Below are 25,603 nucleotides of genomic sequence, written 5' to 3'. Positions count from 1 at the left end.
CAGGGAACAGATAAAAGAAAGTCCGAAATGAACTGGCTTAATTCTTTCTTGTTGATTTCAGGTCTGTTTGTACTTGTTTTGTGTATATATTAGCTTTTCATTTACATAAAATGTAATATCGAATTTACTAAATGCTACTCGCAAAGTATAGTTTAAGGCAAACATGAAAACCGGCTAATAGAAGTGTACCAAAACGGGGAGCGATCGACTGTTGTTAAAACATTAAATGTCACGTTATTCTTAATTCATGTACTGTATCAGATGTATGAACAAGTTAACCGGAAATACATCCATATGGGTAAAAAGTGTACCAAGTGTAACCAGTACGTTTTTCTTTTAAAGGTATAGAAAATCAAATATTTTAACTATACACAAGGTCAGAATGACCACCATTGAATTCTGAAATAAAACATTACAAGAATGACATGAATAACAAAATAAGTATGAGATATTAAACTGAACGTCTTAAAAACTAGTTTATCTACAACAATAATGTAATGTCATTGGAAGTTTGATACAAGAAATATTTAACAGTAGACTAGACTTTCTACCACCAACATCCGACTATTCCGAGGATAAGACGTGCAACCTAAAACAAAGAACTTACATCAAAAGGCTCAGTTAACCTAGTAAGTAGGTACAGGAATGACATGTAACTGGGTTATAACAGTTCACTGTGCGCCAAAATCACCCCCTTTTCTATCTAAACATAAAACACCTTCATATTGTGGCTAGTACCTACAACTTCAACTTGGTAATAAAAGAAGAGGGTCATTTCAAATTTTGAAAAAAAAAACAAACACAAATAGTAAGCACCAAAATAGAATTATATGAATGATGCTGTAAAACATGAATCTAAACAGAAAATCCTATACCATCTATGAAAAATGTAGGCAACCTTAGTGTTGATACACTTTAAAACATATTCTTAAGAAATAAGTTATAATCAAGATCCAGCCCAATATATCATGGGAAGCCATCAAGGCTAAAAATAAAACAAAATAATCAAAACAAACTTCAAAAAAGAAAACAGCCATCAAAATGTACAATAAGAAATTATAAAATTAAAAACAGAATTCAGAAAACGAACACAGACATCATGAAAGGAAACAGACATACAAAATAATAAAGGCGTCAAAAACAGACAAAAAATAAAAGAACAGACGTTAAAAAAAAAAAAAAAAAACATGAAATTATAAAAAAACAACACGTTTAACAATTGAAAAGCAGGCAAAAAACCGAAAACACACAAAATACAAGAACTAAACAAGTCGCCACTGAGTTTCCATGGTCGATCTGGTATTAAGTCGAAACCGCTCCAAGTCGATCCGTACAAAGTCGGTAAGATCCGGTCCTAATTAAAGAAAATATTAACAAATGATTACCATTGTATCTAACTTGTAGTTTGTATATTCTAATGAATTTTTATGAATAACAGTAAAGGTAAATCTTAAAAATTGTTCATTAGACACGTATATTCAAATATATTATTTTCTTAAGAGGAGACCACTGATGCTACTATTTGTTTTTAATTAGAAGTTATCAAAATTACTGAATATGCATAATTATTTTCCCAACATATACTGCAGAAATAAGAACAGTTATTAGTCAAACATTAAAAAAATCGTAGACAAGACAATACATTGATTACCTACAGATTGATCATCAAGCTGATGCACATACACTTTTCCTTTTTAAGTTATAAAAACTATTCCAATTATAAAATACTGTCTGATTTGCCGAATCCCATTCATAAAAAATAACTTCTCTATAGTGTTGATCATCAATACTGTTTCCTAAAAACATATTCCTTTGATCAGCGAAATTTACAGTCAACTGTCAGTGCATGTGTAAAATTCCTCTTTCTCTGAATCGGTTATTCCTGTATGCATTTCATAAAACTGTCCGATTCTTATAAAAAATAATCTATATCTCAATAAGGGTCAGGTTTGAAATGGGGCCGCACTGCCTTCGGCCAAACCGTCTTGGAACCAGATTGGTTTTGGCCGAAACAACATGATACAATCGGATCGACCTCAAACGTGTTGTAGGGGCGGCACTTGTTAGTTCTTGTATTTTGTCTGTTATCGTTTTTGACCTCTTGTTTAGAATTTTTAACGCCTTCATTTTGATTTTATGTCTGATTTCGTTTTGGTGTCGTTTTACTTAAACGCCTGTTTACGTTTTTCACCTCTGTTTTTACTTTAGGTCTGTTTTAAGTTGTTCAATTTTGCCTGAGTTATGATAACTTATTTGTTAAGATTTATAAATGTGTGTTCCCAATCAAGTAAATAGATAGAAAGTTATATGAAACTTAGACTATAATTTCTCCATGCAGAGTTGAATTCAAATGGTGAAGACTTTCTGTAATGCTTCGTTGATCATATAGCTCCCGAAATATTTATTTTTTGATATGCTTTTGGCTTTTGATCGGGTCTGATGAAAGCAATGAAAACCCATCAAACGACAACAACAAACGTCAAACGTCAGGTGGTGAGAAAAGTTTATCTGTCCATATGGGTAATATAATAATAATATTACAAAAATAATTGTGCCATTTTGATGCTGTCAAGTCTTCATTTTTTGAGTAAACACACCAATTTTACATTCCTATCATGTTTATATATCTCGGAGATAAAAGATGAAAAAATTCTCGACACCGACTACTGAAAGAGAGGGGTTGTTTTAAAGATAAACAAAAATCAGGAATCCAATTTTATATATTCAACATGAAAAAGGCTTGGAAGAGCAAATGTCTGAGTAGTACATTTCTTGGTCTTTTGTGCCAATGCCGTATTTTCTATAGCGGTGACTTCGATGAGGTCTTCGCCTGATCTAGTGCTTTTAGGGTAACTAGTAAAATATAGTCTTTTCACACGCGTTTTAGAAAAGGTAATCCACTTTAAAAAGTAAAATAAAATAAAAACAATTCATTTAATGTGATCTATTCTTTTCTAATTACAGGTGTATTTATACAACTCTTAGGTGAGTATAAAGATATAAGATCCAAATACATTAAACTCTGACCGGCCCAATTGGAAGTGTTTTTTATATCATAGTTCGTTTCTGTGTGTGTAACATTTTTACGTTGTGTTTCCGTTGTGTCGTTTGTTTTCTCTTATATTTTAGTGTGAATTCACATTACTATAAGACGTTGCACGGTACTTTTCTATCCCAAATTCATGTATTTGGTTTTGATGTTATATTTGTTATTCTCATCGGATTTTGTCTAATGCTTAGTCCGTTTCTGTGTGTGTTACATTTTGATGTTGTGTCGTTGTTCTCTCTTATATTTAATGCGTTTTCCTCAGTTTTGGTTTGTTACCCCGATTATGTTTTTTGTCCATAGATTTACGAGTTTTTAACAGCGGTATACTACTGTTGCCTTAATTTTCATGAATCGGATGTCTTTTATAACCACATTTTTCATAAACAACTAACAGTACTGGTAAATTGAAATGACCATTATCGTGTTGATATGGATATATTTTTAATTGATATTTCAAGTAAAAATATTTTCGACACTTTAAGACATGATTATTATGCCAAAGTTCAAACTTGAAAATATTAAGCAACGCTGCATATACCAGCACAAGTAATTTGGTATAGTATTATTAGTAATTTAAAATTGGACGATGTTATTTTCAATCCTTAATTATCATTCATTGGTTAAAAAGTAAACGCAATACTATTAAAAGGTTTCAAAGTATTTTACATGAGTTCACTTTATCATGATTACTAAGTACTTGAAAGACAATTGTGTGCTTAATATTGTTCAGGAGACAAAACAACTAAATTATTGATTTTTTAAGTAATAAAGTATAAAGACAACTGTTATGAGTATGATTATACAACGTATCTTTGATAATGTGAGAGGGTTACGTAGACAATGTTTTCGTTTTTAAGAAGTCTCAGAGACCATGCCAAAATGCGCCATATGTTAAATTTCTACGTTAATCTAATCTATTATTAATTCAAGTATGTAATTATATAACTGTTTTCACGGTTTTTACGTAAACGTTAAAATGAAGTGTAACAACTATCTCATGCTTCTTAAATCCGATTGTCATACACGTACTTCGCATGGGTCGCATGAAAGTTTATACACGATTGGTCAACTTTACATTCAGCCAATATTATAATGTGGAACTAATCGGTGCAGAACGTTTAATGATGTTAATAACACTACCAATCTTTAACCGGGTTTATGTGCAAAATTCGATATGATTGGTAAAGTAAAGTTTGCATATATAGATATATATATATATATTGTTGCTTGTGATTTTAGTAATAGTAAAAGTTCAATGATAAGTTAATATTGATATTAAAAGACCTCCAAACAAAAAGGGATTTGAACAGCCCTTTTTGTGAGGAGGTCTTTTAATGTCAATATTAACTTACTAGTAATCATTGAACTTTTACTGACTTACAAACCGTCAAAAATATAAGAAAAGTACATAAAAAGCACTTGCAGAAACCTAATTCCCCTGAACTGGACGAGTCTAAATATGTTCAACTTAAATGATAGTTAAACAGTACTCAGACTGATATATACAATTAACAGTTAACAAATTGAAATGAAAACGGACCGATTTAATGGCAATACATCATATAATTATTTATTTATGTTTAAGAAAATTAGCATCTAAATAACACTAAATGATATTTTTACAAAATTAGGGAGTAAATTTATGTTTTTTTATCCAACTTTTCAAAATAACGATTTCTTATCTAATAAATCAGGCAATCAAAATCCCATACAGACCTCATTTATAACTGACCAATGAATATTATGCCCAACAACTTCATGCTATATATACTTGATGTTTTTGATCTGTCAGTAATCATGAAATAGATTTGTAAAGATCAGACCTTAGAAAACAGTAAGTAAACTCTTCCAACAATTAGCTTTTTCAGCTTGTTTCAGAACTTTTAATCGGACAGACCTAGATGCATAAGGTCCTTCACAATATTCATCCGGTAAATGCTCCTTTTGTATCTGATTTGGTTATTTTCCTACATTAAGTTACATGCGAATGCAAAATAAGTTTTGTCTATTCAGTCCAATTAATTAATAGATCCTGCTTTATTTGTAAAATAAAAAAAACTATTCATGCAAACGTCAATGAATAAAACCGTATTACACTATGTTTCACTGGCCCGATCAAAACCTTTCAAGTCTAAATAAAGCAAAAACATCTGAAAAAAACTTTTATCTTTCTTAGCTTTATCCTTGCCTGGCAAAAAATGCATATGTTACAAATCGTATTAAAACAGTAGATAAGAACCATAGTAAATATTTTTAAAACTTTTTTAATAAGCATTCAGTTATGTGAGACCCCCCCCCCCCCAAAAAAAAAAAAAAAAAAAAAAAAAACTATTTAAATGGGAATTGTAAGTTATAGCATTTTACAAGATCTTGTCTTTGTGTGCTAAGTACTAGTACAGAGAAATCAATTAAGTTGGTTGATTGTTGTTTACTTTAAGTCCAGTAGCAAATATTTCATGCATGTTTATGACTATAACACATAAATTTTAAATACAATAGATAGGTCGTACAATAGGACGTCGACAGTGAGGTTGGACGTGAAACTTTAAAATACCACTGGAAAATGAGGGTACATGTATATTGAATAAGGACAGAAATTTAGACTTGAAACAGCTGGCAATAATCGGACCACTCGAATAAAAGGTGCAAGATTTTTAATTTGCCGAGAGCGTTGATCCATAAAATCCACCCTGAAGTCGATCATCCATGTTTACGTGTAGTTTAAAATATCATTCGCGCATCCAATTTAGGTTAGATACGTTTAGCTAGCTTTAGTAACTGTGAGAATTCTGTGAAACTGTATTGTGTATTGTACTTTAGTTTTTGGTATGATATTCTGTACTACCGATCCCTACCGCTCTCTTGGTTGGTCTCGTGTGGGGGCGTTCGGCTCAAGAGCGGGAGGTCATTTGTTCGAATCTCGAACGGCTCAAACAAAGACGTTAATTAAATTGGTATTCTATTTCAACGCTAAACACATGGATTCATAGACGAAGAGCACAGACTGGCCGGCTTAGAGTCGGAAATGTGTCCGGGTCGGGTGACTTTTCTTCCTGCGAACTAATATCCTGTGAACTTACACAATAACAAAAAACCGACTCAGCTTGTCAGTCTAGTAAAAAACGGGGTTAATACTATTATTATATTTACATGTAATCGTCCTGAATATTAATTTTATTTGCCGCTGGTCGTCATCCATTATCATTATATATTTTACCGTTTTATTATACAGTGAAGGGTTTTTCTTTTACTGGTTAACATTCCATTTTCTTAAATTTTCACGAATCAAAATTAAGATATGGCAGGTGAAATTTTTCAACCAAACACTTGTGATAGTTGGGATATCTTTGACGATAATATAATTAAATCAAATGTGCCTTTTGGGATATATAATATTTGACGGAAGATATTATTGAATTAACTCCGTATAACTATTATTTAGTCATGGGTCGGTTTTGAGCTTATTATTCTGTATACGCATCTTTCTATAAAAAAAGACTGAATGTTGATTCTAAATATTTTTATTTATCTGTGTCTTTGGGTTGCTGTCGCATTAATATATACCTTTCTCTTTTTTTTTTTATTCAAAACCAAATGATTCGCATGGGTATAGAAATAAAATCTCTCCCGTCCCACAGTATACCCTTGCTAAATGGGTGCGTTCGTTTGGCTTTTTGGTTATAATAGAGCTTTCTTACAAATTGACGAAAGGTACGTATGCTTGACGAATCATACGTAAGACTCGTTTAAGGGATCCTTTATTTTGACATATTTAAATAATAGCCGTGGAACTGCGGACAATTATCCTACATGCAACGATACTTATTAAGTTGGATTTTTCTTGAGATATATTAAGGACTTCGGGACGTACGATAGGTTAAAATATGATACCACCAGATCGGAGGAGAAAACACTTCAAAATATCCTAAATATATTATAGAGTAGTCAGACGAAAATATTTCCCTTAATAGACTAAAAACCGGCCCCTCCCTTACTCTTCAATATTTAAATGTTGCACTGTTTAACCTAAAAAAATGTCAAAGCAAATACATTGTCTTCTTCCCTTACAGAAAAATAAGAAAAATCAAAACACGAATACTTCCTTGATTCAAAATTTACAACGCTCAAAATAATAAAATGAAAATGAAGAAAAAAAGATGATCTTCATACTATGCCATATGCTGGTGCTCGTTTAATAACTTTTGAATCATCGCCTCTCCCCTGATAATATTCATTGCTCCCCCCTCCTAAATATGTTGGAGCAATGGAAGGGTTGTTTTACCTTATAATTACGTTTTGCCTATAGTCCTGAACATTCATGAAATATTAGACACTGGACGATAACTGACAACTTCGCGTCTATCTTCCAAACATGTGTACTGTTAAATCGTCATTATAAAATGCACAATACATATGGTGCAAAATTGTAGATTTATTTTCTTGATATACAAAATCTGTTTTTCTAGATTTATTCAACATTACTTTTTAAAAACATTGTAGCATCATTTTTTTTAGCAAATCTCGATATTCCACTTTGATAATTTTGCTGAAAGTGAACTATAAAAAATAAAAATAAATGTGAATCTTGTCGTTAAATTTAGACTAACGTACTTCAATAATGCCATTGAAATGTTAATCGTGAAACTCGTGCTTAAAAAATTCCCGCGGAAATGTGTGTACTCGTGGTTTACGTAAGTAACGTATCGGACGGATGTGTATTTGACACTATTTTCTCTGTTTGATTATATTAAAATCGTGTATTATTTACGATATTATTATTTTTATGCCCCACCTACGATAGTAGAGGGGCATTATGTTTTCTGGTCTGTGCGTCCGTCCGTCCGTCCGTCTGTCCGTCCGTTCGTTCAGGTTAAAGTTTTTGGTCAAGGTAGTTTTTGATGAAGTTGAATCAACTTCAAACTTAGTACACATGTTCCCTATGATATGATCTTTCTAATTTAATTGCCAAATTAGAGTTTTGACCCCAATTTCACGGTCTACTGAACATAGAAAATGATAATACGAGTGGGGCATCCGTGTACTATGGACACATTCTTGTTGAAAAATAAACTTGATTTAGAAAAGAATGCTGTTTTACTGGATAAAACAAAGACCTTTTTAACTGTTATTGTGGAAATGAAATACGTGCTCCCTTTACGTTCGTTCGTACCTTTCGTCAATTTGTAAGAAAGCTCTAATAATACGCAGCTTTGTCCGATCAAAATATGATAGGAATGTATATCCGATGCCTGGTGCAGTGAGAATTTCACGCTATCTTTTAAATTACCTTAAAAAAACATTCGAGGGAGAGACGATCTACGCACGAGTTGAATGATTGAAATGTGTAAACAACAAGAAAGGTCAGCTAAATCTTTTCAAATAAGTCGCATGGCTGATTTTAACAACATTTTTTGTGACTTTTGCTAGAACAATAGTAGATGAAAAAAAAAACAAACAATATAACTAAACCGATCACCAAGACAATATAAAAAAATGAAACACCCAAAATAAGTTGAATCTTTTTATAAATTATTGTCAACCTTTTTTTGTCATTTTTATTTTTTTTTTTGCTTTTATGACAACTATTATACCAGTCTGAGATATAAATAAACTTGAAACAGCAAATGTTATCAACTAGACGAGACAGCCGTCATTGTACGAATTCAATATATGAGTTATTGCCACTCATTGAAGATTGTTTTTCTGTTCTAGTCCCTCCCCTATTAGCTTTGCTCGAAATTATACAATGTAACCCCTGATGTGTACTACGACAACGTTTTTTTAATGTTAAAAAAAGATTAAATGCAAAGAGATGATGGAAGAAATGCTAAGATATACGCATAAAAATTCGAATGTAAATAATAATGAAATATACAAAAATTGGAAAACTGTTTGAGACTATAATCAACTGAGAACAAATGATTATACATCACTACATGAAGCTGATTAATGTATTGCTCCTTTGTGTCCAGTGGCAAATATGTCATGCCTATTCATGACTAGATTCAAAGTGGGGCAATCTGAAGGAAATGCTTACAAATTTAGAGTGACACTTTTTACAATAAGGCAGAGCGTTCGCTAGAGGTAAAACGTATGCCGTAATAGAATAGATTTCACCCATAATGATCGAACTCGTAAGTTAATAGCCCTCCTTCCCTTTTTTCTCCAGGATAGACGAATGTCATAAACAAAACGTCATGAATTTACAATCAATAACGGCCACTATAAGTAAACGAGATATGGACCTTTTTATAAATAAATTCCTATTGCAGCCAACATCTTTCGGTTCGGGACAGGTTATTATTCCCACAAATACCGCCTGATTATTGACCAAAAGCACTTTGAATCAAACAAATTCTTAAATTGTTGTTGTCTTTAATGTCGTTTATTTACTTTTATAGTGAAAGACAACTGTGAATACCTTAAGGTATCCACCCTCTATTACCCTACCATAGAATTACTACCTCAGGTGTTGGTTCACCATATTTAAATTCTTTAATTGTAAATTAAGGTGTGTTGCTGCCAGTGGGTGTTTTTTCCCGATCCTATTTCGGACCCCCTGATTTTAAGAGGGCGTATCTAATTAGTCATGCCCGATTAACTTTAAGTAAATTGAACCTCAACTTAAAGACCTACATCGGGTAAATAAGTTCGAGGTACAATAAGTAGACAATAGAAATCCTTTGTGAAATGAGATCGTCCCAGGTTTCTTAGATAATTATTTTGCGTTGAATAACAATGAAAAATGCACGAGCAGGTTTGTAAGTTTAAATTGTATCCTTAGTAATTTAGGGGATTTACTAAATAACTGTTTTCACTGTAAATAGAGAAATTATTACAGATCTAAAACTTACTGCACAAACATTTTTTTCTAAACACAGATTGATAATGTATGATGATAATTTATATTGCATATTTTAGGAGAAACACACGCAGTAGTTTGTAATCATCCGTCAACCAGTGAGTACACTATATATTATATCACTCGTTCAAAAAATCATTCACGTCTTATTTTTTGTGAAATATAATTGATAATTCAGTCAAAAAAAAGGCAGAAATGCCGGTGTGTCGCGTCATTAATGGTGATGAAAAAATATCAGTGATAATTCTACTTTGGTGTTGTCACAAACCGATGAAGAGAAGACGGTATTGTGACTCTGACATATCCGTGGTTATATGAACACACATATATACTATAATGGTTAACACAAGTATCAGAGGGATCTTTCGATGTTCGATTGCGAGAAAAATCATCATCAAAGGTTCATGTACAGGCTTTTATTTTGTACGCCAGAGGCGCGTATTGTAGATACATATGATAACGCTAGTTATACATAGTCACCAAACGATAAATTATTTAGTGAAGGGACATCACTTTTACAGCGGAACGTGAAGTTTAAGTAGAATGCTATCTTCCTGAGAAGTTTTTGCATGTCTTTCACATTTAGATAAAGGAACACAAGAACACACCCGCAATATCACGGGTCTGTGACTGAATTAACGTATATAACTATGTTTAAGACTTATTTTAGCCTGGATTTTTAGTATTGGCATTTTCATCTGCTTTCAAAATTTTTCTGTTTGAACCCGTCGACCCGGAACTTAAAAATTATTGGTAATATTGTTTATTTGTAAAACAAAAGGGCCTGGAATGGAGTAATTTTTTAATTAACAACATTGTCCTATATTAGTTGAAAATACGGTTGAATTATTTGATTCGCCGTTTTCACGTCAAACCGGTTAACAAATTGGAAACTGTGCCTATATGCCTTTTTTTAAGTATAAATTTTAAGCATTCGTATTCATTTTATAAAGTCATCATACTGATTAAAATACTACAATAGGAAACAATGTGACAATGATTTAATTGAGTAGTGTAAACCCTTTGAGTATGACCCGTGTATATAGCAAATCCTAAATACATCGTTTAGTGGTCCGCCGATCAGATGCGGAACGTACAGATAAGGTAATAAGTGACAGGTGAATATACTTTTGGCACCAGTATCGGATTCGAGCCGGAACTTGTTAACTATTGGCAATATTAATTATGTGGAAAACAAAAGGGTCTGGAATGGTGTAATTTTTAAATCAGCGCCATTGTCCTATATTAACTATATGTAAAGTTGAATTCTTTGATTTGTCGTTTACCCCATGACGGCTAACAAATTGGACCTCGTTATTTAAGTATCATATATGTCGGCAAGAAGAAGATCACAGCTGGTTCCCATAGGAAAACCAATATATATTATCTGCTGAAAACGACATTCTTTAAATGTAAAACATATGTTGGCATTAAAAACATCTTGATAATATCAGTTTCAGAGTATCAGAGTGGATATATTTACAAAGTATTATGTAAATAATTATGCGGAAATGTACAAAGTTGGAAGAAAATGTTCTTCATACAGTCAGCAAAAATGCATTTCCAATGCAAGCATCGAGTCTTATTGTATGAAGAAAACAAAAGACGTTGTCACTTACAAACATACAATACGCATTCTAGAATAGTCATTATAATGTTCGCTCGATGCAAAAGTCTTGAAGTCCATTAGTAAACATAACATTCTGATTTCAATATAAAAATATGAAAAATTTCTAAAAAATATCCAACACAACTACATACACAGTACTGGATTTTGAAAAAAAGTATATTGATCAACAACTTGAAAGACCTATCGTTCAGATAATATTTTATAGCCACTTAAAATCCTTTTTATTCAATAATGGTAAAAGTTCCGAACGGTAGTGTCATTTTTTTGGACTTTGCAGTTTCTAGAGGACACAAGATTTTTTACATTGGTTCATTGATAACCTTGCTGACAGTGTAAACAAATAATAATTTTATGACTGGAGACGATTAATCTTTTTTGTACAAAACTGTATTAAGCGTTTTATTAAAGGGGAAATATAATGATACCAATTCGCTGTGCGTTGATAGAAAAGGATATTATGTTAAACTAATTACGGTTCATTTATGTCTTTTTTATTTATTTAGGATCAACTTGTAAAAATAATATAAATGTAATCGATGTAAGGCATGAGATCTGCTTTCTAAAGAAAACATACACAAATGGTGGCATAACATATGAAAGAGGAGGAACAAATGAAACTGAGTGTATGAAAAATGCTGCACTCAGTTCTGTAAGGAATTCGGACTGCAAATTATCATCACCGCCAGTAAACACTGTGTGCTATGATTGTTGTATAGCGCATTGTCCCGATGATAGATTCTGCAACGAAAAGAATAGTATAAGTCTCAGCCAGATGCCATCATACATGAAGACGGGTAAAACTTGTGCACTTTTAATATTTTTGAAAGTATAGAATATCTGAACATATTTTTTCTAGACTTCTTAGTAATTGACAAGAAATCCAACAAATCCTACATTTCTTTGGTGTAAAAAAAAAATCTAAGTCGTAAACATATATGTTGTGTTTCTCAATGTACCATTTCTTTTTATTTGGTGTTTTTATAAAAATATCATGAACACTTTAGCTTACATAGTTTCTCAAGTTTGTAAACTGGATAGAAATGAGTACCACTTAGATTTTGGTTAACTTCCGTTGATGTTTATTATCTTATATGCTTAAATATTTTAGAAACTTTTGTCTGTAGTACTGGTCAGGATAAAACTTTACTCATGCCAACAACATTTCTTTAAAGCAAATGAATGATAAATTCTACACAATTGTTTGACAAGCGCAAGTTTAACAAAGACTAATAGGAGAAAAACAACGGTGGTATTACACCATAAATTAATGAAAAAATAATTTAGCGACAATTTTTTTTGACTAAAAAGTATGACTTCCGATTGATGCATTTGAAATATATAGAAGGCATTTATATCAATCTTTCTGAAATTATTAATGGAAACAATATTTTTTTTAGAATAATTCGTCATTGGTGTAGTTGAAATGAATAGTTATTTTTTTTTCTCGAGTATTATTGGACTACCTTTTCAAAAATTATTCATTCATATCCTTAAAAAAAAAACTAGAGCGATTGCAAATATGAAATAAAAACTGTGTAACAAGGGTAGCTAACAACAACCAATTGTTTCTTATTGATTATATAAAACGACTAGCAATAACGTATTCCGACTTCTCTTTTTTTAGAGACTTTAATATATTTATATTAGCATAAAAATTCGTCGATTATACCTTATTTTTGATTTTGATTGTTTAAATTTAGTTGACAAATCCAGCAACGCATGCATTTTATATTCATTTCTATTTGTTTAACAAAAGGTGGTTCAGGTTCCACTCCAGCACAACACACAGTTAAACAAACAACTGAAGCAACAACCACATCTAAGCCAACTACGCCAACGACCATACCAGCCACTACAACACCTGTGCCAACAACGACACCCACTACAACACCCACTACAACACCAACAACGACACCAACGACGACACCAACTATAACTACAGCGCCAACAACAACCCCTACAACTTTGCCAACAACGACCTCTACAACCTTGGCAACAACTACGCCGATTCCTACCACTTTACCAACTACAACAACTACAGTTACAACTATTGCATCTACAACTCAAACTACAGTCATAACAACTTCAGCAGCGGGTCAGATTTATATTTTATTTTCTGTTATTATTTATCTGTGTTCATTCCAAACAACTCGATATCACAAACTAGTCAAAACATTTACTAAATTTTATCATCGGTGTAAGGACATCATTCGTAAATATAGCTCAACATGCAGACTTCTTATACGTTTAGGTATTTCACATCCAATATTTTATGGAAATATTCTTTATAAAGCACAAAAATGTCAGTATTCACCTCAGAAGCTAACAAAACCTTTAAATAGACTTATTAAGAAGGGATATAGTTACGATACTGTTGTCAGGTCATTAAAGATTGCATATATTGGCGTTAATATTGATTCACTTATAGGGTCTTTGCATCGGAACTAAACACATTTATTCTTAATAAACCAGTTGTTGGCATGACACGGGTTATGTTCTTCTCATATATGTTATGATGGTATGATACTAAACCCTTCACGGGGAGGATTGTGCCTGATATTCATATGATGAAGACATAATTTTTCAATCAGTTTAATTGAGGTCTGGAGTTGGCATGTCAGTTAACTGCTAGTAGTCTGATGTTATTTATGTATAATTGTCATTTTGCTTATTGTCTTTGGTTACATCTTCTGACATCAGACTCGGACTTCTCTTGAACTGAATTTTAATGTGCGTTTTGTTATGCGTTTACTTTTCTGCATTGACTAGAGGTATAGGGGGAGGGTTGAGATCTCACAAACATGTTTAACCCCGCCGCATTTTTGCACCTGTCCCAAGTCAGGAGCCTCTGGCCTTTGTTAGTCTTGTATCATTTTAACTTTTAGTTTCTTGTGTACAATTTGGAGTTTAGTATGGTGTTCATTATCACTGAACCAGTATATATTTGTTTAGGGACCAGCTGAAGGACGCCTCCGGGTGCGAGAATTTCTCGTTGCATTGAAGACCTGTTGGTGACCTTCTGCTGTTGTCTGCTCTATGGTCGGGTTGTTGTCTCTTTGGCACATTCCCCATTTCCATTCTCAATTTTAACTGTTATTCCTCGTAGTTGTTGAGTAAACATAATTGCAAATAACTTTACAACTGCAAAACAGTCGCGACATTATAATGGGTAAAACAAAACAAAAAAATAAGAAAACATATAATTATCTACGTCTATTTATGAAAACTTATATAAAATGGTGTAGATGGTTTCAGAGTAAGCAATTGTTAGTGGAACGATGCTTAATTTCAGGGTACCATTTTTTTACCATTTAAATTACACTAATATACATGTATATACAGTTTCTAATGAAACCGTTATCATGATTTTATGTAATAAAATCGGAATATTAAGTATTATTTTGTTATGGCATGTAACATTTCTTTTCGCTTGTGAAATAATCCCTTCCGTTAATACCATCTCTCTGTCTGACATTTTTGAATCTTCAATTTTACAGTAAATGGTACGAAATGTTTGGTGTGTACAGAAGATCAGAGTACTTCTTGTTCTTCTCTGGATTATACTGTGTGTAGTGGGGATAGACCTTATTGTCTCAATGAAATCATATATCAAAATGGGAATTGGACAAAAACTCTTCATAGGTAAAGAATGTTTTATAAAAATAACAAACGCAAAGGCGAAACATCTTTAGGCATAAGAAAATCATCGCTTTGGAACAACACTCAATCTGTTTTTTGATAGCTCGATTTGTTCATGATGTAAGAAACATACTTTCCCAAACTGATTTACATAGGAGAGCTGTCCAATTCCACGAAGACTTTAAAAACATATAAGATTGGAAATTTGACATAAATGGAAAAAAAACTATTAACCCGAGTCCAACTGATTTAAATAGTCATTTAAACAGGGTTTCAGGGTCCGGAAATATACATGGTCGATAATTTTTTGAATTTGTAGACGTCTTGTGATCAGACAACTTGTGAACATATTTTATAAGAGTAACACGACTGGTGTCACATGTGGAGCCGGATCTGCTTACCCTTCCAAACCACATGATAGAGTTCGTTGTGTTTTGTATAATAATATTTGTCTTTTGTTTGTTTTTCGCTTATGACATGGCGATACTAGGTTCTAATCGACTTATCACTCTGATAATCCCTTTTGGTATTTACATTCTTAGTTAAATTTACAATTCTACTGTTTTTTTTATTCATTTGCTTATCAATATTCTTGTCGATAAGAATCAATACTTACTAGATAATCGTTTGAAGTAAGACTAAAACGATACTCTTTACGGGTTTTCTGCATTGAAATGGTATACAGTTTGTTCTGTGATTTCACGTGACCGTGTCTTCTTGTATTGCTAATGACAATGCTGTTTATATAACATATGAAGTTCGGCCATCAATATAACAGTGTAGGATCGTATTATTTCATATTACCAGCTTTTTGACCTGTAATGTTTTTTTCCCTGAAGAGTTGTCTCATTGGCACTCAGACCACATCTTCTTATATATATTAGACTTTAACCTTGCTTTCTGTAACTTCGATCATTTCTTTACTGTTTAATATTTTTAATTATTCTCTTAAATTGTCCTTGATTTGTTACCGTCTATGTGTTTGTGTTTTAAAGTACGTCTTTTCACTTTAAAAAATATTAAAATAATGAGATGATGATTTATTGTAAAAGGGAAAACTCTCCATCAAAGTTCAAATGAAAGTAAACTACAGCTACAGTTATAGGCAACTACATGATCTTTGACAATGACAAACCCCATATCGTAAAGTCTGCTATTAAAGGCTCCGACATGAAAGACATAAAATAAATCAATAAATCAATTGAAAAAAACTAACAGCCTATTTATAACTAAACATTTTTTTAAAGTTTGTTAAAACTAAGAATTTTTTTCTAAAGATGTGCAAGTAGAGTAGAGTGTTATTGGGATTACTGGATTGGCACTGGTAACGGAACCGACTGTATTCAAAACGGAGTATGTACATACTGTTGTCAGGGACCAGATGGTAAACCTTGCAATGCCAGGACAGAAAAGCCAACAAACCTTACAAACTTTGGTCAAACTCAAAACCGAGGTATGTAACAAGTTAAGCAATATCATTCAAATAAAGATCTACTAACAGGATCTGAGTTTTACGTCGTTGAGAAATCAAGGAAAAAAACAAATAATAACACCTAGAAGTCAATATACGGGCATCAATACTAGAATAAGGTCTATATATTATAATATAATAGTCTTTAACCCGCCTTAGCAAACAAGTTGTGTATTTACTTTGAAAATTCAAAACGTATATTCCCAATCAAACGGCAATATCAAAAGCTCAAATACAGCAAACAAATGGATAACAACTGTCATATTCCTGACTAGGTAAAGGCATTTTCTTATGTAGAAAATGGTGGACCGAACCTGGTTTTATAGCTAGCTAAACCTATCACTTGTATACATCGATTCGTGAACAAAACAAACAGACATTATAGGTAAACATGTCAAAAATACAGCAGTTAACATTGTGTTATAATCTTAATCACTAAAAAAACATTCAAATATGTAACAAAGAAGCACAAAATGGCATATAGACCAAGCATTTTAGCAAAATTTAAAGACAAGAATACAAAAATTTACCATAGTACAATAACACAATGACGAGATGTATAAGAGCCATGTCATATAAGTAACCTGACTTAATAAATCCTTATCAACATGCGTTTCTTTGGATGGCAAACGTTTCCTTTTTTACGCAAAATCGTTTGACCATCATGAAGGGGAAAGTACTTCACTTAAAAGAAAAAAAAAGCAAAACAAAACAACCGTTACGGTTGAATTGATTACAAAAATCACAAATAAAAACAAAATGCTATCTTACTGTATAAAAAATGTGTGCAGTTACTTTAAGCAAGCTCAAATTTTCAACTTCTTGATATCACACACTAATACACACACTAATACACACAAAATTCTGTGGCTGTAAGTTGTTATATGAAGACATTTATTTAGATGTATTTTCCAATTTATTGTTTGGATTTCGATGTTGATGACATAAATTTGCTGAATTTTGCCTAATAGGTTGAGATAATTGATAGATTTCCAATGTACAATGCTGCCCAGCTTTCTGTTAAACTGATTAGAGTCGGGTGTCACGGACAAGTCTTTTGTAGACAAAATTATCGTCTGGAAATCAAACAAAGTTATAAGCCTGGTATCTTAGATGTGTTTATTAATCGATTATGTAACCGATCGGTTATTTTTGATTTTTTTGCAGCTTATAAATGTGCTGTAACCGGTTCACAAAATAGTAATACGTTACAAGATTGTCCTCCATCAGAAAGATTCTGTCTCAATGATGTGTATTATGACACAGATCCGAATACTAACAACCTCATCACGAGGGATGTAAGAAGGTTCAGTATTGACTTTTGGTACTTTCCATTACAGACGTATCATCAAACATATCAAGATCATTGTACAACAAATGCAACAAAGAAAAAAACATCTTAAAAACACAACTTAATTTAACTTCAGGCTTCCCATCAAACTTATGAAACCGCATATATATATACCAAGTATATATCACGTGGTAAGACGAGATTCAAAGAGCATTTTTGTGCTGACATGAATAATCATTGATATTGTTATATTTTTGAAATACTAAGGCTTTTCTACCTCAGGCATAGATTACCTTAGATGAATTTGGCAAAACTTTTAGGAATTTTGATCCTCAATGCTCTTCAACTTCGTACTTTTTTTGGCCTTTTTAACTTTTTTGGATTCGAGCGTCACTGATGAGTCTTTTGTAGACGAAACGCGCGTCTGGCGTATATGCAAAATTTAGTCCTGGTATCTATGATGAGTTTATTTACATATCGGCTCTTATAAAAGAGGGACGAACGATACCAGATGGAGAGCCAAACTCATAGATATAAAATAAACTGACAATGACATGGCTAAAAATAAAAAAAACAAACAGACAAATAATAGTACAGACAATAGGAATTATAACTTGCCAACGTAATTTATAGAAGTTTCACTTGTAAATCTTCTAATCCTTTAAGAGCACTAGTTTATGATGGGGTTCGTGTTAGTAAGCGTAGCTCAGACTACTGAGCCTTATTTATCGACCAAAAAAATAGACACGGTACATGTATTCATTTTCGGAAGCATGTGTTAAACATTGAAAGGAAACATTTTAAGAATTGAAATCATAATGCATTCATTTATTTATTGGAAAATACATTAGCGCCACGAGAAAAAAAAATCATCGGTTAATCATAAACACAAAAACCATCAACACAGCAATTTTGAAAAATGATGACATTAGACTTGTCGATATTAGAAAATGTATGTATGTATACATGTATACATTTGTATGAAGAAGTGGAATATAAGTCAGAAAGAGAGAAACCAATAGACACAAATGACTTGACATCTCACAATAAATCCTTAATATAATGAACTGAACGCTATAACATAAGTGGAAGTTATACACATGATATTTTTAGATGTGCATCCCAAGAGCAGTGTAAAGGAAAATGGTTACAGTCGAGAAAAACTGACGCCTGTTTAACAGGGAATATGACCGGTGTTGATGCTTCCAAAACAGGAAATAGACTTCTATGTCATTATTGTTGTGAATCCAATGCAACCACTCCATGTAATTTGCATCCGAAACCAGACCAAATTAAACTATTTATACAACCAACAACAATTCCTCTGATTTCAACGTCACTTCCTGTAATTTCAACTTCACTCCCTGCTGTTTCAAGTACATGTACGTATACGCCACTTTCGAGTTTGTCCGTCATTGAAAAAATGTAAATATAATTCTAGTATGCTTTTGTGTTAGGAAACCTCATGCCAAACAGTGACAAAAAAGTGAGGGTATTTCCATCATTATTGGAATTTAGACACTCGACTCGAAATTGAGGTCATTTGAATAACAGTTTTGTAAAATATGTGTTTTAATCGGCAAAACATGTCACGTCCTACGAAATTTACTATTACTTCGATTTGAAGCATTAACTTATTTGGACAAATTATTGAAAAACACACATATGGTGCACCTTTAAAAAGAAGAACCATGCGTTCCTATTGTTTTAAACTTCTTACTATTGCATTCCTTTACATGTACGTGTTGTTATCGTTCATGCACTGTTTAATAATATAAAGCAAAAGATAGAATAAAAATTTCTGCACACCGAAACTAAAATGAAACTCTGCCATTTCTTGTATTTCGATTGTTTTTAAGACGATATTCACCAATCACAGAATTTGAAGGTACGCTTTTGTAAATATTACTTATCTTTTTTACATTATGTAACATATCTGTCAATTTAAAAAAGATTATTAAACAGAACCATTAAAAGACAATCCCGAGTTGTAGACGAACTGGCATTACTGCCACCAAAAGAAAAATCAATATCGACACAACGACAAACAATAGTCTAGTATCAAAACACTTCACAGACATACATGGTGAGTAACTTAATTCCTTTCACAAATGTATAACCATTACTAAATACATTTTCCAGTCCTTACAAATGCTACAACGATTATGACTACGAATTCCACAACGATTTCTTCTACAGGTAAGAATTTTTCGAAAATACTTAGTCTATCCAAATTATTTTGACAAAGAATTTCGCTCAAGCCGGTGCTAGGGGCTGTCTTAAACGTGCAGTGAGGTGAGAGTTTTTTGCTCCATGTTGAAGGCCTTAATGGGACTTCATGGATAGATACCCTATATCCTTATAATCATATCATACAATGAAAAGTATTCTCAATTACAACATAGAATAAGTGGCAGACCGTTCATTTGAAATTGTACGCATAAAGCCAACGTGTCATGCAAACATGTGCTGGTAACTGATCTAACCTCAAATTAAGATAAGCTTGATGGTCGGGTTGTTGTCTCTTTGGCACATTCCCCATTTCCATTCTCAATTTTATTGATGAACTTGATATCACGTACACTAAACACGTTTTAAGGTGGCTCACCCCAATAAGGACCCCCGGTAGAATTTTTTTATTTTCACATATTTTGTAGATCTTTTTATGCTGAATCCAAAAATGTAAAGAAAAAAGGGGGTCACCAGGCTCGTTTTCCCCTCAAATTGAAGCGAAATGTGCAATTTTGACCCTATTTCCAAACATGCCCACCCTTTCAACAATACCGGTTACATCAAATTCAAAGACTTTTAAAACCAAGTCAGTATGATTTTTATGTGAAAAAACATTAGAATTTGAAATTTGAAATGTAAACCTTTGCCTTGGTTGTTTTTGACTTAAAAATCCTTTTATTTTCAGATTAATGTCTAAATTTTTCATTTTCTAATTTCAGTTTAAGGCAAAAAATATTGGTTTAATCGATTTTTCGTAAAATTTCCCCGGTAGAATTTTTTTAAAAACAGATATGTCAAAGCTATGAACTTTTCGAACATTTTAAGGTAAAATAAAATGGGGGTCACCAGGCTTTTAAAAAAGTTACGAGCTTTTGTTTAACCCCTCTACCCCATAAGGTCTGATTTCAATGCACTCCATTAAATACTTAATTGTGAATTTTTTATTGATAGTTTTAATAAAATAATGTTTGTAATTATATCAATAAATGATGACTGAATATAAATGTGGATATCGTATTACTGTTTAATATCAAAAAGCGAAATTTTGATTATTTTGGTGAAATACGGTAATTTTGTCTGGCGCGAGTTGCTTCCCTCTAATTTGGCGCCATTATAGGACCAGAGGAATTTCAAGGTCGCCAAGTTTACCTGTTTTTGAAAGCTGTACGATGACATGAAGTTGTTTACATCGTTATCATTTGTTTACAGTTAATCATTGCGTCATTGGCAAAACATTTTCAAAAATAAATCTCAAAGACATCATTTAATTCAACCGGTATTTAAGTGAATTTAAAAGATGGTACGAACGGACCCAAGAGGCGACCGTGTAAGATGAGAATGCGTTTTGGGAGCGAAACGGCACCAAATACCGTCGACGTCATACATGTGACTTTGTCAGTATTGATATATTCTTTTTTTTTTAATGTTATATTCATGTATATTTCTGTCCTTTTTAACTTTTATGCGAAAAATGAAGAAAGCACTCTGAATTTCTGATCGAACATATTTCCTGTTTTGAAGAACGTTTTGCATCATTTGTTTACATCGTCAAGGGTGCTTTCATACACGCCCGCGTTCCAAGGTAGTCAAAGCTATTTTTGAGAAGACCCCTAAAAGCGACCGTTCCCAAGGCACTCGTCGTAAGAAACATGTGTTAAAATATGCGCACTGTTAAAGGGCCGAGCCACCTTAAGTAACTTAGTTTTCTCCAATATGAAATCAGTCATGTTAAGTTAATTTTATCGGAAGGGAGGAAAAATTTCAGATTTGAGTTTAAATGTTTGCATTGTGCACTTTTTGTGGAAAGACAAGTTGCAAGATGCATATTTGTATGACTGTAAATTACCGACGGTCTGTGGTTCTTCCCGGCCACTCTGGGTTCCTTTACAAATAAAACTGACCATCACGAAAAAGGGAACTACCGGAAGTGTTTAAATTGGCGTTAAAAGCAATCAATCAATCTAATCAAATATAGTGACCTTAACTTGTATTGGTTATATAACTTCCATGAATTAGAACTTTGCATAAGTTTAAAAAAAGATTCTTTATCTAAACACAAGAAAATGTTGGATAATGTCGTATTCAAATTGTTGCATTATATTTTACAGCAGGCCCTACAACACCTACAACCCCAAAAGGTGAGCAGTTTACGTTTTTTGTTCACAAATGAAATATTTCAAAGAAACAAAATATAACAAGAGACACCAAAGTCATGTTTTATTGCTGATGAAACAAACTGATTTCAATCTGAATAATCTTGCACTAGTAATTTTCAAAGATTTATTTTCTAGTATGTAGAATTATTATGCAAAATGATTATATAGATAAAAATAAAATCACGAGTCATGTCGTCTATTTATCTATAAATGTGAAAATAGTAGATATTTCATGACTTTAATGACATGTTTGAAGTTTAGTTACCGTTTACAGCTAAAGTCTATTGTCACCAGTGTGGTGACACGTCAAATGGTATACCATGCAGCAGCCGACAGGTAACTACGTCACAACCAAAAGAATGTAATGGCGCGTATCAGTATTGTATGACAGATATCCTTCAAGATTCCAATGGAAATGCAGATGTTTATAAAAGGTTTGTAATCACATAGAACTCATGTTCACATGACAGACAATGTTCAATCACACACACACATCATTTGTACTGTATAACGTTTTGTCAAATGCCACTGCTCTGCCTTAAACGATCATCAAGAACAAAAATCAATCCTGACCTCAGAAAAAAGTGCAGCAGTTAAGCTTTTAAAATCGATGCAATTTCAGTTTTTTTCTCCATTTTGTAGAACATTATGCACTTTCTAGGCAAATCACTAATACAGCAAATTCAGCAGCAACAACAAAAACAAATAAACTAGACAACAGAATGTTGTCTGATGATCAATTTAAAATTTAATTTATATCTCAGACTTTTTATTTTTGACCTTTGATATCAACATCTCCATAGTCGCTACTAAAAATGTAAATGTCTATAAAATCTGCATCAATGTGATGAGAATGCATAAAATAAACTATAATTATACTTTATAGATCTGTAGTAAAAACAAGAAATTGTAAAACAAATACATATTGTTAGATGTAGACTAAGTATTTGGACTGTTAAGAATATATAAAAAATATCAAAAATAATTTTTTGTTGTTTTTAAAAAGTTGACTTATGCAATTCAATTGTTTTTGTCAATAATTATAGGTGTGTCACAGACCATATATGCAGAAAAGAATGGATAGTAGAATCGGCTGATGAGGATTATTGTAAAAGATACGGAGTTGTTACAAATCCATCCGCTTTCAATTGTCATTTTTGTTGCACCAGTGATGGTTGTAACTCTGGTCTTGTACCTAATTCAACCACGTGGTATAAGCTGCATAATTGAGAGACATGAAATGGTCTACATGATTGACAGAAATCTTACTTTTAAATAAAAAAAATCCTTTTCGGATTTGTAAAGGTGTTCACAGATACAAGTATTTAGGTGTTAGATGCATTGTTAACAACTATCAGTGCAATAAAGTATTTGAAGTTGAATTGGTTAAAAAAAACTATTGGAATAGATCATATGAATCATAAAGATGTTTTACATGTTCTACAGATATAAACTTTACAAACGCTGAAAGTTTTAATCGAATTAATCTCTTTACATCATGAATAATGCGCGTTATTTACAAGCTATGTCGCCGTTGAACTTCTTACACATTCAAAATCTTTGTATTTTTTTTTCTGTATCCTCAGTTTATAAGTTAGCAATGTTGATAGATGAATTTATAATTCATGAATTTCGTTTCTAAATGATCAAGGGATTGTGAGTCATTAAAATCACAACCAAATTACGCCTTCAGAGCTATTATGCCTTTATCCTGAGTAGTCAAAATGAACTGGAGTTGAAAGAATACTAGACCTAGACACATCAAACTTTAAAAATGCACACCAACTGTGTCTAGAACGATGCATTACATTTACGCGCATTAACATTACATTTGCGCACAGCTTTTCATTACAATTGCGCGCATTTATTTAGTATCTAATAACTACTGCAATATTGAATGCAAACATACTCAAAAAGACAAAAAAACAAAAAACAAACCCATAGGAAACATGTATATTAAGTAAAAGAACAAAACACTCCATCTAAATATCTATAATTAACCTAATAGTTGCAATAGACTGTCACTCCCTTGATCTCTCGGACAATATCTAATATCTGTTGGAAATAAAAACACAACTAAATTCGTGAAGAAAGGCCACGAAAGATACCAATGGGACATTCAAACTCATAATTCGATAACGAGCCGATAACGCCATGACAAAAACGACAAAAAAAAAAAAAAAAAAAAAAAACAACATAAAACAAACAGTACACAAAACGCAACAACAGACAAAAACCTAAAGAGAGCGACTAACACGAATTACACCAAAACATCGCGGGTGATCTCGGGGTTCTTTGGAAGAGTAAGCAGCCTCACAGTTGGTACTCATCGTGTTACTAATGTAAGTACAAACCCGGTCAAAATGTCTCATTCGGATGGTCACGTGCGAGGAGGAGAGGAGGGAGGAGGGGATTGTTGAAATATCTTATCATCTTAAATTGACGCAAAAGTTTTTTAATTTTAGTTTTTTTTCTGTGTAGTGTTTTTAGTGTGATGTTTATCTCTTAGATGTTATTCTTTTGGTCATTAATGTCTGTTTTCTTCTCCTTTCTGCTTTTTAAAAAGGAAAATATTCTTGGTTCTAAGTTGCTCTTTTTTTGTATACATCATCCCAATACAGAGTACTAACACACAAACAGTTGTGCAAATTCGAAAAAAAATATTATACAGCAGATTTGCTATAATAATTAATGAATGAAAAGCACATATCATTTCGATTATAGATAAACTTTAGATTTGGTATTCATGTACCGTAATAAATAAATGAGTAAAATTTCTTGTTTAGTAAGAATCGTAAAGCATTTTCATGTTTTCCGCACTTTAAAAAATATCCTTTGATTGCCTACATTTTTAAAGTCGTCAGATAAAAAAAAAAAAAACATCCAAAAACATTGTCAAATGTTGCAAAACTTCAAAGATCTTACTTGGAATAGTTCGGTACCTCAGCTACCTATTTTCCTCACATTTAAAGTCTCAATGAATATGTTCTCTGTCGATCATGAAGGATGGATGATGGGATAAAAGAACAAACTAGTCTTTTGCATCAGTTAGTCACCTTATATCTCTCATGTCTTTTTTGTTTGTTTGTTTGTTTGTTTGTTTGTTTATCAACAGGGGAGGAAAAAGTTTTATTTTAATCTTACTTTGGACATTTTTCAGTTTTGTTGTTGTTTTCAATGTCTGACACGATTGTTCATTTAGTTCTACTAATTAATTTCAGTTTGTTTTTTTTGGAATAGTAAGCAGCCTCACAGCTGGTACTCGTTAATTTT

The 25,603-nt window shown here is 32.3% G+C and overlaps 1 protein-coding gene across 1 annotated transcript; it reads left to right on the top strand.

Moving 5' to 3' along the window:
- On the top strand, positions 1 to 23,712 carry LOC143062808 (uncharacterized). The gene is made up of 13 exons (XM_076234608.1): positions 1 to 61; positions 2,965 to 2,985; positions 9,971 to 10,009; positions 12,045 to 12,335; positions 13,298 to 13,636; positions 15,039 to 15,183; positions 16,458 to 16,633; positions 17,819 to 17,957; positions 19,056 to 19,324; positions 20,085 to 20,141; positions 22,283 to 22,312; positions 22,605 to 22,764; positions 23,377 to 23,712. Exons 1-13 carry the CDS (start codon positions 28 to 30, stop codon positions 23,558 to 23,560), a joined length of 1,884 nt encoding a protein of 627 aa, XP_076090723.1. The 5' UTR covers positions 1 to 27; the 3' UTR covers positions 23,561 to 23,712.
- The last annotated feature ends 1,891 nt before the right edge of the window (positions 23,713 to 25,603 follow it).

The sequence above is a fragment of the Mytilus galloprovincialis genome, chromosome 2 (genome assembly GCF_965363235.1).
Source record: "Mytilus galloprovincialis chromosome 2, xbMytGall1.hap1.1, whole genome shotgun sequence".
NCBI lineage: Eukaryota > Metazoa > Mollusca > Bivalvia > Mytilida > Mytilidae > Mytilus > Mytilus galloprovincialis.
Note: the sequence above shows the minus strand (reverse complement) of the source record. Positions and strands in the feature narration are given on the sequence as shown.

Bases quoted from the DNA above. Each gene is read 5' to 3' on its own strand.
- LOC143062808 (XM_076234608.1), top strand. From the start codon at position 28: ATGAACTGGCTTAATTCTTTCTTGTTGATTTCAG. The intron at 19,325-20,084 runs GTACGTATACGC...TACATTTTCCAG, and splicing joins CCCTGCTGTTTCAAGTACAT to TCCTTACAAATGCTACAACG. The intron at 22,765-23,376 runs GTTTGTAATCAC...CAATAATTATAG, and splicing joins AATGCAGATGTTTATAAAAG to GTGTGTCACAGACCATATAT.